We start from the raw sequence: 13217 nt of genomic DNA on the forward strand, positions 1-13217 counted from the left end.
GTATCTCTACCCGATGGTAACGGGGAGTTATTAGCAACTTACGGAACGGCAGGCCTGACTTCCCAATAGCACCCCCCCCCGCCTGCCCTCTGCCCCCTCCCCCTCCCGGCCCCTCACCTGCGCAGCCGTGTGCGCGCCGCACGTGCAGCTTCATGTTGCTCTTCTGGGTGAAGCCCATGGCGCAGTAGCGGCAGCGGTAGGGCCGCTCCCCGGTGTGCTTCTTCATGTGCACCTGCAGCGCGCTCTTCTGGTTGAAGGCCTTATCGCAGAGCGTGCAGTCGAACGGCCGCTCCCCTGGGAGAAGGCACGCGCTCGGTCTCCACGGGGCCGCTGCGGGCACTTGGGCACCCTACCTGCACCCCCACCACCCGCACCGCGGACACCCCAGAAGTAAGAGTAGAATCCACTCAGTGTCTCCTCAAGGTTTACATCAATCTCCATTTTCAGAAAGTAAAGCCGTAGTAACTTCCGCACTCCCTCCGCCGGGCTGCCCCCCAGGCCCTCCCGGACGGCCGACCCCAAGCTCCCTGCCCTCACGGTGTTCAATTCTGTCCTAAACTTGGGTCTGTCCATCCCCCTGGTGAGTGGCCCTGTGGCTGGCAGTGTTCCCAAGGGAACCCTGGAAGCCCCCCGCCCCCCATCCAGGGGCTGCGAGCACAGGCTGCCTCACCTGGTGAGGGGGACTCCACAGGCCTGACCAAGGTTCCCATTCAGGGGACTCTGGGGGGGCCCAGGCTAGACCCGCAGCCCTCTCAAAGTAGAGGCTCCTAGGCTGGTGGTGGCCGAGGAGTCAGAGACGTGGGGTGCAAGGAGGCCTGGAGCAACTGTGCCCACGTGAGAAGGGGTGTGGGAGGCCTTGGGGTGCTGGGAGCAGCCTTCCGCCGATAGCCACCCTGACTGGGAAGACATGGGTGCCAGCTGCCCCCTCACCCCCTGCGACATCAGTCTCATGAGGGCCTAAGCAGAGAGCCTGACCAGCCCCCTGACTTCTGACCTAAGTACCCCATGGTCAGCGGGTGCTGCCTAAAGCCCCTCGACACGTGGCGACTTGTTAGGGAGCAAAAAAAACCTAACGCTGCACCCCACCCCACCCCCTTAAACCAGAGCCAAGTGACGATGGCTTGAGCCTCCACTGTAAGGCACCAGGTCACCCTCAGAGGGTGAGCGGAGGCAACACGCGAGGAGGAGCACGAGAGCCACATCCCAGCTCGAGAAGCCACAACACTGAGCCTGGCAACAAAAGGGAGCTAGAGAGCTCCAGAGTCCAAGAGCCACCACGTGCGAACCCGCAAGGACTCAGCTCTTCTACGATGGGGTCAACACGTACGGTGCCCTCACAGGACCCACAGGCTAGAATAAGTGAGCTGGTAGTGGCGATGCCACGTCACAGAAACACTTCAGTCGTGTTTGACATGCTCTACATTTACAGAGCAGCAGACGGGCTAGGCAACCAGCATTTCCATTCAAAAAGGAAAAAACATGCAAAAGGTTTATTGCTAATACAACACAGGGTAACCTACTAAGCTAAAAAATCTGTCTTAATTTCCATTTAAAATAGGCTATCACATTGTGATTTTTCAAAACAAAGATTACTGAAACAGAATGCCACCCCTGGCCTTACCTGTGTGGATGCGGCTGTGTCTCTCGAGCTGGCTGGGTTTGGCAAACGCCTTCTCACAGGTGTCGCATTTAAACACCCTCGGCTTCTGTGAACTTGGGGATGGGCCGGCCTGGTGTGTCTGCAGGTGCTCCTGTCAATTAAAGACAACACCTGGGCTGAACACACCTTTAAGGATCACGACAGAACCTGATAAATCTGAAACAGCTAAAGCAAAAAAATTCATGTCAGTGGTGAGGATAAAATCAAAGGCTCTTTTCCAGTTTGTGCTTTCAAGGATCAGAGTAGACCAGCAGGCGCAAAAGAGCGGCGTGGTTAGGGTGATAGCCTAGGCTTGCCGGGGTTCAACCCGTCGCGTCATCGTCTCCTACTGGGTGACGCTGGCCAAACATCCCTTCCTCAGGCGGGACGGTGTATTTATTTCATCGGGTCATTATGATGGCTCATGAATCAGCATGCTGAGCGAGGGGCAGGACTCAGGAGCCCTGGGTGAGCTGCCTTCTTCCAGGCAGGTGGGCTGTGGGATACGAGTGTGCCGGGGCGCAGAGGCCTGTGGGGGCCTCCTCCAGTGACAGGACAACTGCTGCACAATCAATCAAAAGCCCTGCTCATGTCAAGATGTGCGTTTTCATTTCTGATGTTATGTGATTATCCATTTGTCCACACTGATGTGACTGGAGTTGTTTAAAAGACATAGAAGTCACTATACCTGTAGGCATGCTATGTTTTTTAGGGTGTAATATTTATCCTTATAGAGTTACAATATTCAGGGCTCCCCTCTTCCCTTTAAAATACAAATTGGAGAAAAGACACATTTATTCAGCATTGACAACATGACAACGCTATGCTACCTGCTTTACATAGATCACGTCACTCAAGGCCTGGAACAAACCAACCATTAGGTGACGAACTGGACTCTAGGGGGGCAAAGGGACTTTCCCAAGGCCACAGGAGAGGCAGAGCCGGGGTGTGAATTTAGGGCTGGGTAATGTGTGTCCTGGGTGACACTTAAACAACTGAACACACCACCCCTCCCCCTGCACTGCCGAGCGCCCCTGCCCTGCCCGTCCGGCCACATCTAACCGTGACCCCACGGCACCCCAGCCTCTTGAGCACGGAGCCACCAGCCCTGCGCCCATTTTCTCTGCACAGAGGAGGCCCCGAGCACCGGCTGGATGGGCAGAAGGCAGAGGAGGCACGAAGAGGACGAGCCAGCTGGGGAGGCTGGGGAGGCTTTCATCACCTAGCATCCTGTTTCTTCGGAAGACAACGAACCTCCAGAGAAAGGAAGTCGCTGTGGGTGACGCAGACAGAAGCAGGAGCCCCAGCAACGCAGCTGCTGCACGTGGGCCGCTGGAAAGGCAGCACGGGCACCCTGCACTTCTTTGGGGGGGGGGGGCACCAAGGCTGGAGAAGTGGGTGACGAGGACGCCGGGCTCAGGAGGAGTAGAAAGTGGTTGAGGAGCCTGGAGAGCCACCTGTTCCCTCAATAATTAAAAGACTATTCAAGTTACCTCCCTTGTGTTTTTTAAGGAATTGGTCAATTCCATCCAGCTTGTCTAATTCACATGTGGAGAGTGGCTTGTAATATCCCCTCAGTCTCCTTTTATTGTCTGCAAGATCTGCAGGGGTACTCTGTTTCATTCTTGGTAGTGGTAACTTGTTTTCTTTACCTTGTCAGTCTTAGCGATTTGCCCATTTTACTGATCTTTTCAGAGCAACAACTCTTTCTTTCACGGATTTTTCTTTAATATCCTCACTGATTTTTGCTCTTGTTAGTACCACCTTCCTTTGGCTTCCTTTCCTTTGGTTTATTTCATACCTGTTTTCCAGCTTCTTGAGGTGAGAGCTTGGATTCCTGATTTCAGACATTCCCTCTTTTCTAAAGTGTTTAGAGAGATATACTTCCCTCTCAGCATTACTTTAGCTATACCCTGCACATTTTGATGTGTCATTTTCATTTTCGTTCAGTTTGACGTATTTTCTAATTTCCTTTTCAACTTCCTCTCTGACACATGAATTATTTAGAAATGAGTTGTTTGGATTCTAGGTGTTTGTAGTTTTTCTCTTTGGTACAGACTTCTAACCTGATTCCATTGTGGTCGGAGAATATACTCTGCACGATTTCAATTCTTTTCAATATGGCGAGGTATGTTTACGGCCCAAGCCATAATCTCTTGGTATATGTCCCCTGGGCACTTGAAAACGATGCCTGTTCTGTTGCTCTCAGGCGGAGTGTCCCATGAACATCAACTAGATCCTCTTGGTTGTTGGTGTTGTTGAATTCCTATACATGTTTCAGTTTCCTAGGCTGCTCAAGCAAATACAATGCCATGACATGGGTGGAGTTAAACCATTTTATTTTTTGTTTTGTTTTTCATTTCTCTGTTTCTTTTTCCTGCCTTCCTGAAGGCTATCTGAATGTTTTCTAGAATTCCATTTTCATCTGTGTACAGTGTTTTTAAGTGTATCTCTTTGTATTTACTTTTTAGTGTCTGCTGCAGGGATTACATTATATATTACATTATACATACACAGTTCATCATGTCTACCGGTATTGTCATTTTACCTGTTTGAATGAAGTGTGGAACTCTCACCACCCTTTATGCCCTTTCATTCTCCCCAATTTGTAACTGTCTTAAATACTTCCTCTACCTGCTTTACAACCACATCAAACAGTTTTGTAATTTGTGCTTCAAATTGTCAAGCATAATTTATAAAACTCAAGATGACAAGGAAAGCCTACTGTATTTTCCTGTATTTTTGATTACCATGTTCTTTCTTCCTTCCTGATGTTCCAGGTTTCCTTCTATTATTGTTTAGCGTCTGTTTAGAGAAATTCCTCTAGGGTGAGTCTTGTGGTGACAAATTCTTAGTTTTCCTTCAACTGAGAATGTCGTGATTTCCCCTGCATTCCTGAGGGTTATTTTTGCAGGGATAAGATTCTGAGTTGACAGTTCTTTTCTTTCAGCATTTGAAAATGTGGTGCCACTTCCTTCTAGCCTCCATGGTCTCTGATGAGAAATTGTTATTAATTGTTCTCCCCTACAGGTAACATGGCATTTCTTTCCTGTTGCTTTCAAGATTTTATCATCTTCAGTTTTCATTAGTTTGTCTATGACATATCTTGGTATGGATTTCTTTGGGTCTAACCTGCTTGTCAGTTACTCAGCTTCTCGAATCCAAAGGTTTATGTTTGTTTTTTTCCCTCCACCAAATCTGGGTATTTTTCAACTATTAGTTTTCAAGTACTTTTTCAGTCCCTCCTTTTTTTCCTTCTCTCTTTCCAGGATTACAAGGATATGAATGTCAGGTTGTTTGCTACAGTCCCACATGTCCCTGAGACTTGCTTAATTTTTTTTAGGGTATTTTCTCTGTATTGTTCAGATTGGGTTATTTCTATTGTTCTATTTTTCAGTTCATTGATTCTTTCTCCTCACCTCTCCATTCTACTCTTGAGCCCATAAATTGAGTTTTTTATTTCACCTGTAGTTTTCAGTTCTAACATTTCCATTTAATTCCTCTTTATATCTTCTATTTCTTTCCTGAGATTTTCTATTTTTTTTTTCATTTGTTTTAAGCTCCTTGGAGCACATTTATGATGGTTGCATTAAAATCTTTGTCCAATACTTCCAACATATGTTATCTTGGTGTTATCTTGGCATCCATAGGTTGTTTTCTCCATTCATTCTGAGTTCTTCTGGTTCTCAGGTTGACCAATGACTTCTGACTGAAACGTTTCAAGTAAGATGTTGTTCTGAGACTCCGCAGCTGCTTCCTCTGACACCATGGTGGCAGTGGAATGCCAGGCACCATCCTGTTACTGCCAGATGGGGTCAGAGTCCAGGTTCCCAATTTGGTCCCCACGGACCCCCTGGGGGATGTGCCTGATTACTGGGAACGGGCTGGGAGCTCCGGCTTCCCACTAGGCCTCCACTGACAGCACAGGCGGGGGCTGAAGTCCTGACCAGGCTACCTGCTGTCACCCCGGCAGGTGGGGCTCTGAGTCCGGGCTCCCACCTTGTCTCCACTGACACCAAGGTGAGGAGACCTTGTTATGTCTGGCGCAGATGCAAGTCCCGACTCCTTTTCAGCCTGCTCGGACCTGTCCCAGCACCCTGTTGAGCCTGACGTGGGCGGAAGTCCAGGGCCCCGAGGCAGCATTTGCTGGTGTGGGTGGGGCCACAGTTTCTGTTGTGGATCTGGCTGGGATGGAGCGGCTCTTGTCTAAACGTCGTCTGTCTTGCCAGGCTGTCCCTTTCCTAATCCTCCGGGGCTCAAGAGAGCAGGCTTTTCCTGGGGTTTCCTCTATCTACGCATGTTGGCATAGCCAGGTTGCCAGCTTCCCCAGCACCAAGTCCGGGGTACATGAGGGAGGGGAAATCCCAGTGAGCTCCCTGCCATGCCGCTCTTCAGGGTTCGAGGCCCTGGCCAGTCTGCCTTCTCTCCACCCTACAGCGCTGTTATGTGCTTTTATCTATAATGCGCAGGGCTTTTAATTGTACTTAGTGTGAGAAATGGGGAAAAGGAGGTCTATTCCATGTTCCCAGAACCTCTACCAGCATTATTTTTATCATCAGAAAACACCTGATTTTTAAAAGTAACAGTAAAGCAGGAAAGAGGTAGTCAAGGAATGAGTATGCAGATCAAAGGAAAAACAGCTCCATTATTTTCACTGAGATAACAGCCTGGGATGAAAGTCACCCGACATGCAGGGAAGGGAGACGGGGATGCAGAAGAAAGAGAAAGCCCCTGCATCGATGGGGAGGGGCGTGAAGGCAAGTCTGAGCACAACAGCAGGCCAAGGGGAGTGACACACTTCTTACTGACATGTTCCTTGACAGACAACATGCCAGTGGCGTTAGCTTTTTTACTGAATTGAATCCTCCGACAACCCTAGACTATCTCCCACTTCTGTTTAACACATGAAAAGCAACATGGGTTTCCACCACAAAATAAGCCCTCAGAAGTACAGGAGTTTCTTTATATCTGAGTCGTTACAGGTGTCCCATAATGGGATGTATTCTCATTTACTTTATTTTAAACGAGAAAGGCCAGCTGAGGACGACCATTAGCCTGGAAGGCCACTCTGGAGTCTAGTTTGTTCCTCCTGTTACGTGAACCATCTGACAGGACAAGTGCATTTTTTAAAAGCAGACACATTGTAACAAAGGTAGCACACTAATGCAAAGTGTTAACAATAGGAAAAACTGTGTGAGGGGGTATATGGGAAGTCTGTACTTCTGCATTTCTCAGGAAACCTACAATTTCTCAAATAAAAAAAGAAAGCCAAGTATGAAATAAAAGGATTCGATATCATGCAATCATTAAAAAAAAAAGTAGACGCAAAGACACGTAACATCAGTGAGTCGCGTCGGGTTAGCTGCCAGCAAGCCTTCTGTGCAGTTCTGCCGTGAACACCATAAGCGCGTGCCTAGGATGCTCATAAGCGGGAAGGAACAATCCAACACGGCTGCTGCGAACTTCCAGCAAGAGCAGCAAACACAGGCTGGGGAAGGCCGGAGTCCCGGACGACCTCGGACAAGCCGAAGACGGTGCACTCTGACAAAGGGAACTCGGGTGATGAAGACGTGCTGACGAAGAAACTGTACTTTGAGATTCTGAATAAAATTGTTCCATGAAATGGGATGAGAGAAGCAATATTTTAAAATTAATATATGATACCATGTGCTATTTTAATAAGTACTTATAACAATATTTATGCATCAAACATCATGAATAAATACGACTATTTGAATTATCTTAAAAGTTTATATTTTTAAGTTGGCTGTATATCTTTTTCTCCCCAAATGTTCTCACTGGGAAAATGGTGCAGTGTCTTTCATTCCACTTTCTATTTAGGTTTCACGTTTCTTCTTGCTCTGGAATTTCACAGCGTAATTAATGACTTGCACACAAGTAACTTAATAACATACTGTTTAAGCTTTTACCCAAATGATTTATGTGTTTGCACCTTGTTTCTATCATCAGATGAGTCCCTGAATTTATGTATTTCAATTTTCTAGGGTTGTGCTAATAGAGAACAAAGATAATATCACAATGCATAAATCTCTACAAAATTCATAAAGAGAAACAAAATTGATTCTAATTAATCAAATTATCTCGAGCAGCTATAACAAATCATGTGACATAGTGATCCAGAAAGCTAGATAAGTAACTGCAAACATCTCTTTTCTTTGAACTGCAATAAACTTCACATTCTTCTACCTAACATAAATGAATAGCTTTGATTTTATTATCTTTATGACAGAACTGGTCAAATACTTGGGGATATTACAACTTGAAGCTAATAACTCAGGTTCATCAGATGACATAAATTTTAAAATATTTTACTAGGACAATATGGACATCCTGTTACTTCCTTATCATCTAGAGCTTGATGCCTGATACACCAGAAGAACTAATGAGTAGGGAATCGAAGAACCGTTCCTCTTTATTTGCGTACAAATGGCAGGCAAGGAGAGACACGACCACGGCGGGGTGTTAGGAAATGTGCTGCCGCTGAGGCCGAGAATGCACAGCCACCCGCAACCATCAGCTGTAACGACGGTTCCGTCCAGGAGCTGCTGCTCTGGGGCTCGTGACTCAGAGCAGGTGGCTTCTGTGACAGGGTGTCGGGGCACCCAGCCCACCAGGGCATACACAAGGCTGCATGGGAATCTCCAGGACTGTTCACGCACACGGGGTCACATGGGTGTCCCACCAGGACAGCACACCAAGTGCGTCTCTCCAAAGTCAGAATCAGGGCTCAGATCTTAGAAATGAGAGAATTAGGGTCAGACAGTTAAACTATGAGCTCAAAACAAAACAGAACAGAGATTTGCAAACTCATCTAAAATAGATGGAAGGAGCATCTGACTGCAGCCAATGAACAAGTGTTCCCCAAGGAAGAATTCCAGAGTACACTAAGCTTGTGATAAGCTGGATGCACACATTTCTTATCAGGAATGCCCCTCAGTCCTCACTGTGCCACAACGAGGAACGAATTTCCAAGAGGGGGCATGTTATGCAGCAGAGTTCACTGGGTTCTGACTGATGGATGCTGGAATTCAGCAAGCCTGACTAACTGCAGTAATTTCCACTTTCCACGTTAGCAGGGGTCGGGGGCTGGGGAGTGCACATGAAGAAAGAGTCAGAGACGCCCAGGTGCAGTCGTTGTCCAAGCACAGGTGAGGAGTGAGCGGCCTCAGTCCCCGGCCACCCTTAAAGGTGGACCTTAAGAGGAGAGGTCAGGGGGACTGCAGCCAGGGAACCGGACGTTCCAAATCACGGATGACACCAATGTGCAGGCGGCTCAGCCACTCCTCATTGTTCCTATTCCACCCTCATAAAAGTGACACACTGATCACAGGACCCAAGGGCTCAGTTCCCCCGACAGCGATTTCTCACGTAAACAGAACTCTTCTCTACTCCATTTCCACCCGCACTAAAACATCACCATGAGCACACGAGTGACAGACCAAGCAAACCAGGAGCCCTCCACCAGCCCCGCAAGGTCCAGGCGCCAGCTCTACCAACAGCAGCACCTCGGCCGAACGAGCGCATGGTGGCATCCGGCTTCACCCGTCCACGCTGAGCTTGGCTTCAGTTCTCACACACCAGCAGGAGCAGAGCCCCTGGGCCTGCAAGCCCGGGATGCCTTCCTTAGACAAGAGCCCCAGCAGACACTCCAGGCCATCTGAGCATGTCTCTCTTGTCTACACACACGGCTTCTGCTCCAATCTGCATCTTCCCATGCGTGGGATGATCTTTATCACCAGACGTGGTGTTCAGAGCAGTTCAACAGGCAGGCAGGTTCCCCCACGGCTGGCATCTCACCAAGCGCCATCACTGGCTGCACCTGTCACGGCTCAGGACCAGATGACCCGTTACGCTTAGGTCCACCCTTCCTTGGATTTCCTTGGTCCTCCCTGGCATCACCTTCTGCCCCAGGGCCCTGTGTGACACTTACTCGTCATGTCTCCAGGCTCCTCTAGGCTGGCACAGTTTCTCGGACTTACCTTGTTTTGATGACCTTGGCAGTATGGAGAAGTAGTGGCGAGGGACTTTGTAGGATGACCCTGAGGTGGGATTGTCATTTTTCTCAGAATTGGACTGGGGGGTGGGTTGGGGAGGTGACGTGCCATTTTCATTCCACCCTTTCCTGGGTCCATGATATCAGTGTGACTCACCACCGACGAGCTGGTGGCCTGCTGAGGCGGTGGCGCCCGGCTTCTCCGCTGCAGAGCCCCTCCCCACCCCTCTTTCCGTCCTGCACCCTCCAGGAGGAAGTCACCCTGTGCAGCCCACACTTAAGGAGCGGGGGAGCTGAGGCCCACCTCCTCAAGGGCAGAGCAGCCACATCAGTTTTGGGGGACTCCTCCGTACTAGAGATCTGTCTCTTCTTCTCCATTTACAAAATGTATTCAGATTTTTTTAAATGTAAATATGGATCCATGGATGCTTATTTTATACTGAGGGTTATACTCCAATACGACTGTAGTTATGTTGGTGCTCAAATTCCTACAGCATCAGTCAGGAGAGACTGTGGTTCACCCCGTGCCCCTGCCACATGCCCCATCAATGTGTGTGGTTTTCTCCCTCTCTTTCTTTATTCCCACAACTTCCTTACTTTCTGACACAATGTAATTTTTTAAAAATCCCAAACTTTTGAAGGTCACCAAGAGAAAATAATTTATTGGCACTTTTAGTGCCAGACAGGTAATCTTTCAAATTGTGTAACACCATTTCAGAATGTTTATAGAAAAGTTATACATTATATATAACAATATAGATTATTTAAAGCATCTTTAAAAGTTGTCTTTAATCACTTAATCATGTTTTATTCTATTATCTATCTACAGGACTTATTTGTTACCAGATAGCACCCAGTAGGTATAATTTCTGTTTTCTCTACCATGAGCTAAGCAGTGCACTAAACACTTCACATACGTTATTTACATTCTTCAAGAACAACTATCAAATTTGAGTTTTAATGTCCTTATTTCACAATTCAGGACACTGTGGCTGTCACTGTTCAGTGGACTTGTTCCAGACCACAGGTGCCAGGTGCTAGAGCCAAATTCTACCAGCAGTCTCACTGGTGGCAACCCCACACACCAAACTCACTGCTGTGGCCCTATGCAACAAAGTCAATCCTGTATTCAGTGTTGTAAATACGAAGAGCCCTCTTTTTAAAAGAGATTACGATAGGGGTTCCTAAACTCAGAATATACCGTTAGAGAAGCACGAGCTATGGGTCCAGGGAACAGAAATCTAGGTTTCCTAACGGACTAGCTTAAAGGTCTTTCACAAGAGCTTGGGGTCCACGAGGCACTCACCAACGACGCGAGTGTGAGGCTGTGGGCACAGAAGCAGGTGGCACGGAAGGGAGAGGCTTCGGGCCAGGAGTCCCAGGGCCCAGTGACTGATGGGAAGCCCTGGGCAGCCCTTCACGGGGCCTTCCCTGAGCTCTATCGGCTGTGCTGTCCCCCACTGTGGGTGCACTGTACTTTCAGCCACTCTCCTAGGGGGGCACTCAGGCGGTTCCCGTCATTGAGCAGTTACAAGGATGCTGCAACAAGTGCCCCTGTACCTGAGAATTTTGTCTGGTTAAAGGTGCATCTTTGGGGCAGACTCCAGGGTGGGCTGAGGGTCACCCCGGCAGTTTTGTCAGCATTGCCTGACCCCTCTACAAGGAGTCGGGCCCTCTGTACTCTCACCAGCAAGGGGAGTGCCTGTTTCCCCCCAGCTGCACCGATATGTGAATTTTTGCCAGTCTGATAGGTGAGAAATGGCATCTTAGTGTTATTTTAACTTACATTAGAAAATGATTCTGAATTGCACATGAATATGTGATGTGTTAATCTATACTCCACATTACACCTATGAAAACTAAAACAACTTGGTGAATGCAATTATATTCACTGACCATTCTTTATTCAGATCTTTCATCTCTGCTCGTAAGACCAGGCCTTTCATATAAACCTTAGAGAACCACTGAGGGTCTCTCCTCTTAGGCAACGAGCAGCCGCACATGACGGATGGCACCGCCGGCACTTACCTTGAGGTGGGTGGCGCGCTTGAAGGCTTTGCTGCAGACATGGCAGACGTGGATGCGCTCCTGGCCATGGACCTCCTTGCTGTGGTGCACCAGCATCGCGGCCGAGGAGAAGGTGCGGCCACACTCGAGGCACTGGTGCACCCGGCCCTCCTTCTCGGGCTGGCTTCCCTTGGCCAGGTTTGGAGAGACCTCGGTTACCTGGAGTGAGGCAAAAATTCCACGGCTTCACACTCACCGGCACACACATGGGCCCTACAGAATCCTGTCACTAGATTCAGCTCTTTGTGAATCAGACCTGGCCCCAAGGTGCATGTGTCCTACAACCCCGCTCATTTGAGCCACTAGAAGTGCTGTTGGCGTTCGGCTGGATCATAAGGAACACCGCAGTGTGGGGGCACTGGGACAACACGCCGACTGAAGCACACTGAGTGGAGCTGGTTCAACAAGTGTGCTCTGGAGCCAGACCACCATGTGCACATTCCAGCTCCAACACTAACCACCGTGGCCATGGCGGATGAGCAGTTAACTGCCCTGGGCCCGTCTCTCTGTCAGAAAAGACAACTAAGAACATCCACCTAATAGGTGTCTCTGAGGATTAAAAGGGGTGACATCCTCATGAGGAGCGGTGAACAGCCCCTGGCACACAGCATGGATTTGAGAAATGCTAACTAGTAGCAGTGGTAGTTTGGGCTTAATCAACTGTAAACGGTACGGCTAAAAAATGCTATTGCTTTGGCTGAAGATCTTTCTTGGCAAACTGCCCCATAAATAATCCTTAACAGCAAAAGGTGTTTTTGGCTTTTGATTGGGCTGAAGCATTTTTCCCAAACTGTGGGTCCCAACCAGTCAGTCAGTTCTCAAATAATTTTAATGGGATGTCACCATTAAAAGCAGAAGAGGTTTATTATTCAACCTTACAAACAATGGAGTCCACTTTTGCAGGTGATAATTCCTATGTAGGTGATTTAACAGAAGAAAACTTAGAAGAGAATTGATAGGATTTATTAACATTTTTGTCATTCCTAATTTATAAAAACCTTTTTCATAATACTGAAACATGCAGAAACAAATACACATAAAAGAAAAACACTTCTGAATAATTAACAGAAAGCCTTGTATGAGGCGCTCTCGTGCTGCTAACCTGTGTTATAATAAAGAGTCCACACGAGTGGAAAAATGGAACAAAACAGAAAAGACAAGAGAGAAGACCCTGCATGCAGGGCAGCTATTATTTTGTGACCCTTATTCAGATGTGTACATGTCTACATGTGTGTGGAGGTAAAGAAAAGAAACATGTATTTAGGATATGCATAAGATATCCTTCTGAGCCAAATATATGGGAACTCTGTGTTTTATACATGATTTTTCTGTAACCCTACAACATGTCTAATAAAAAAAAAAACATTTAAAAAGGTTTGAAAAGACAATAAATGATACTCAAGGCTATTTTGTAACTACAAAGAAACCACACGATTAAAACATGATACATGATGAAGAACACTAATTATAATAAAAATCTGTAGTTACTGATGCTAA

At 47.7% G+C, this 13217-nt stretch overlaps 1 protein-coding gene across 1 annotated transcript in view; it reads right to left on the reverse strand.

The window, feature by feature from the left end:
* Positions 1–13217, reverse strand: part of ZNF236 (zinc finger protein 236) — a 126655-nt gene that overhangs the window by 8882 nt on the left and 104556 nt on the right. The window contains 3 exon segments of the mRNA XM_037806334.1: positions 118–294; positions 1622–1751; positions 11682–11879. Coding sequence (XP_037662262.1) covers positions 118–294; positions 1622–1751; positions 11682–11879 — 505 coding nt within the window.

Source organism: Choloepus didactylus, chromosome 16 (genome assembly GCF_015220235.1).
Source record: "Choloepus didactylus isolate mChoDid1 chromosome 16, mChoDid1.pri, whole genome shotgun sequence".
Classification (NCBI taxonomy): Eukaryota; Metazoa; Chordata; class Mammalia; order Pilosa; family Megalonychidae; genus Choloepus; species Choloepus didactylus.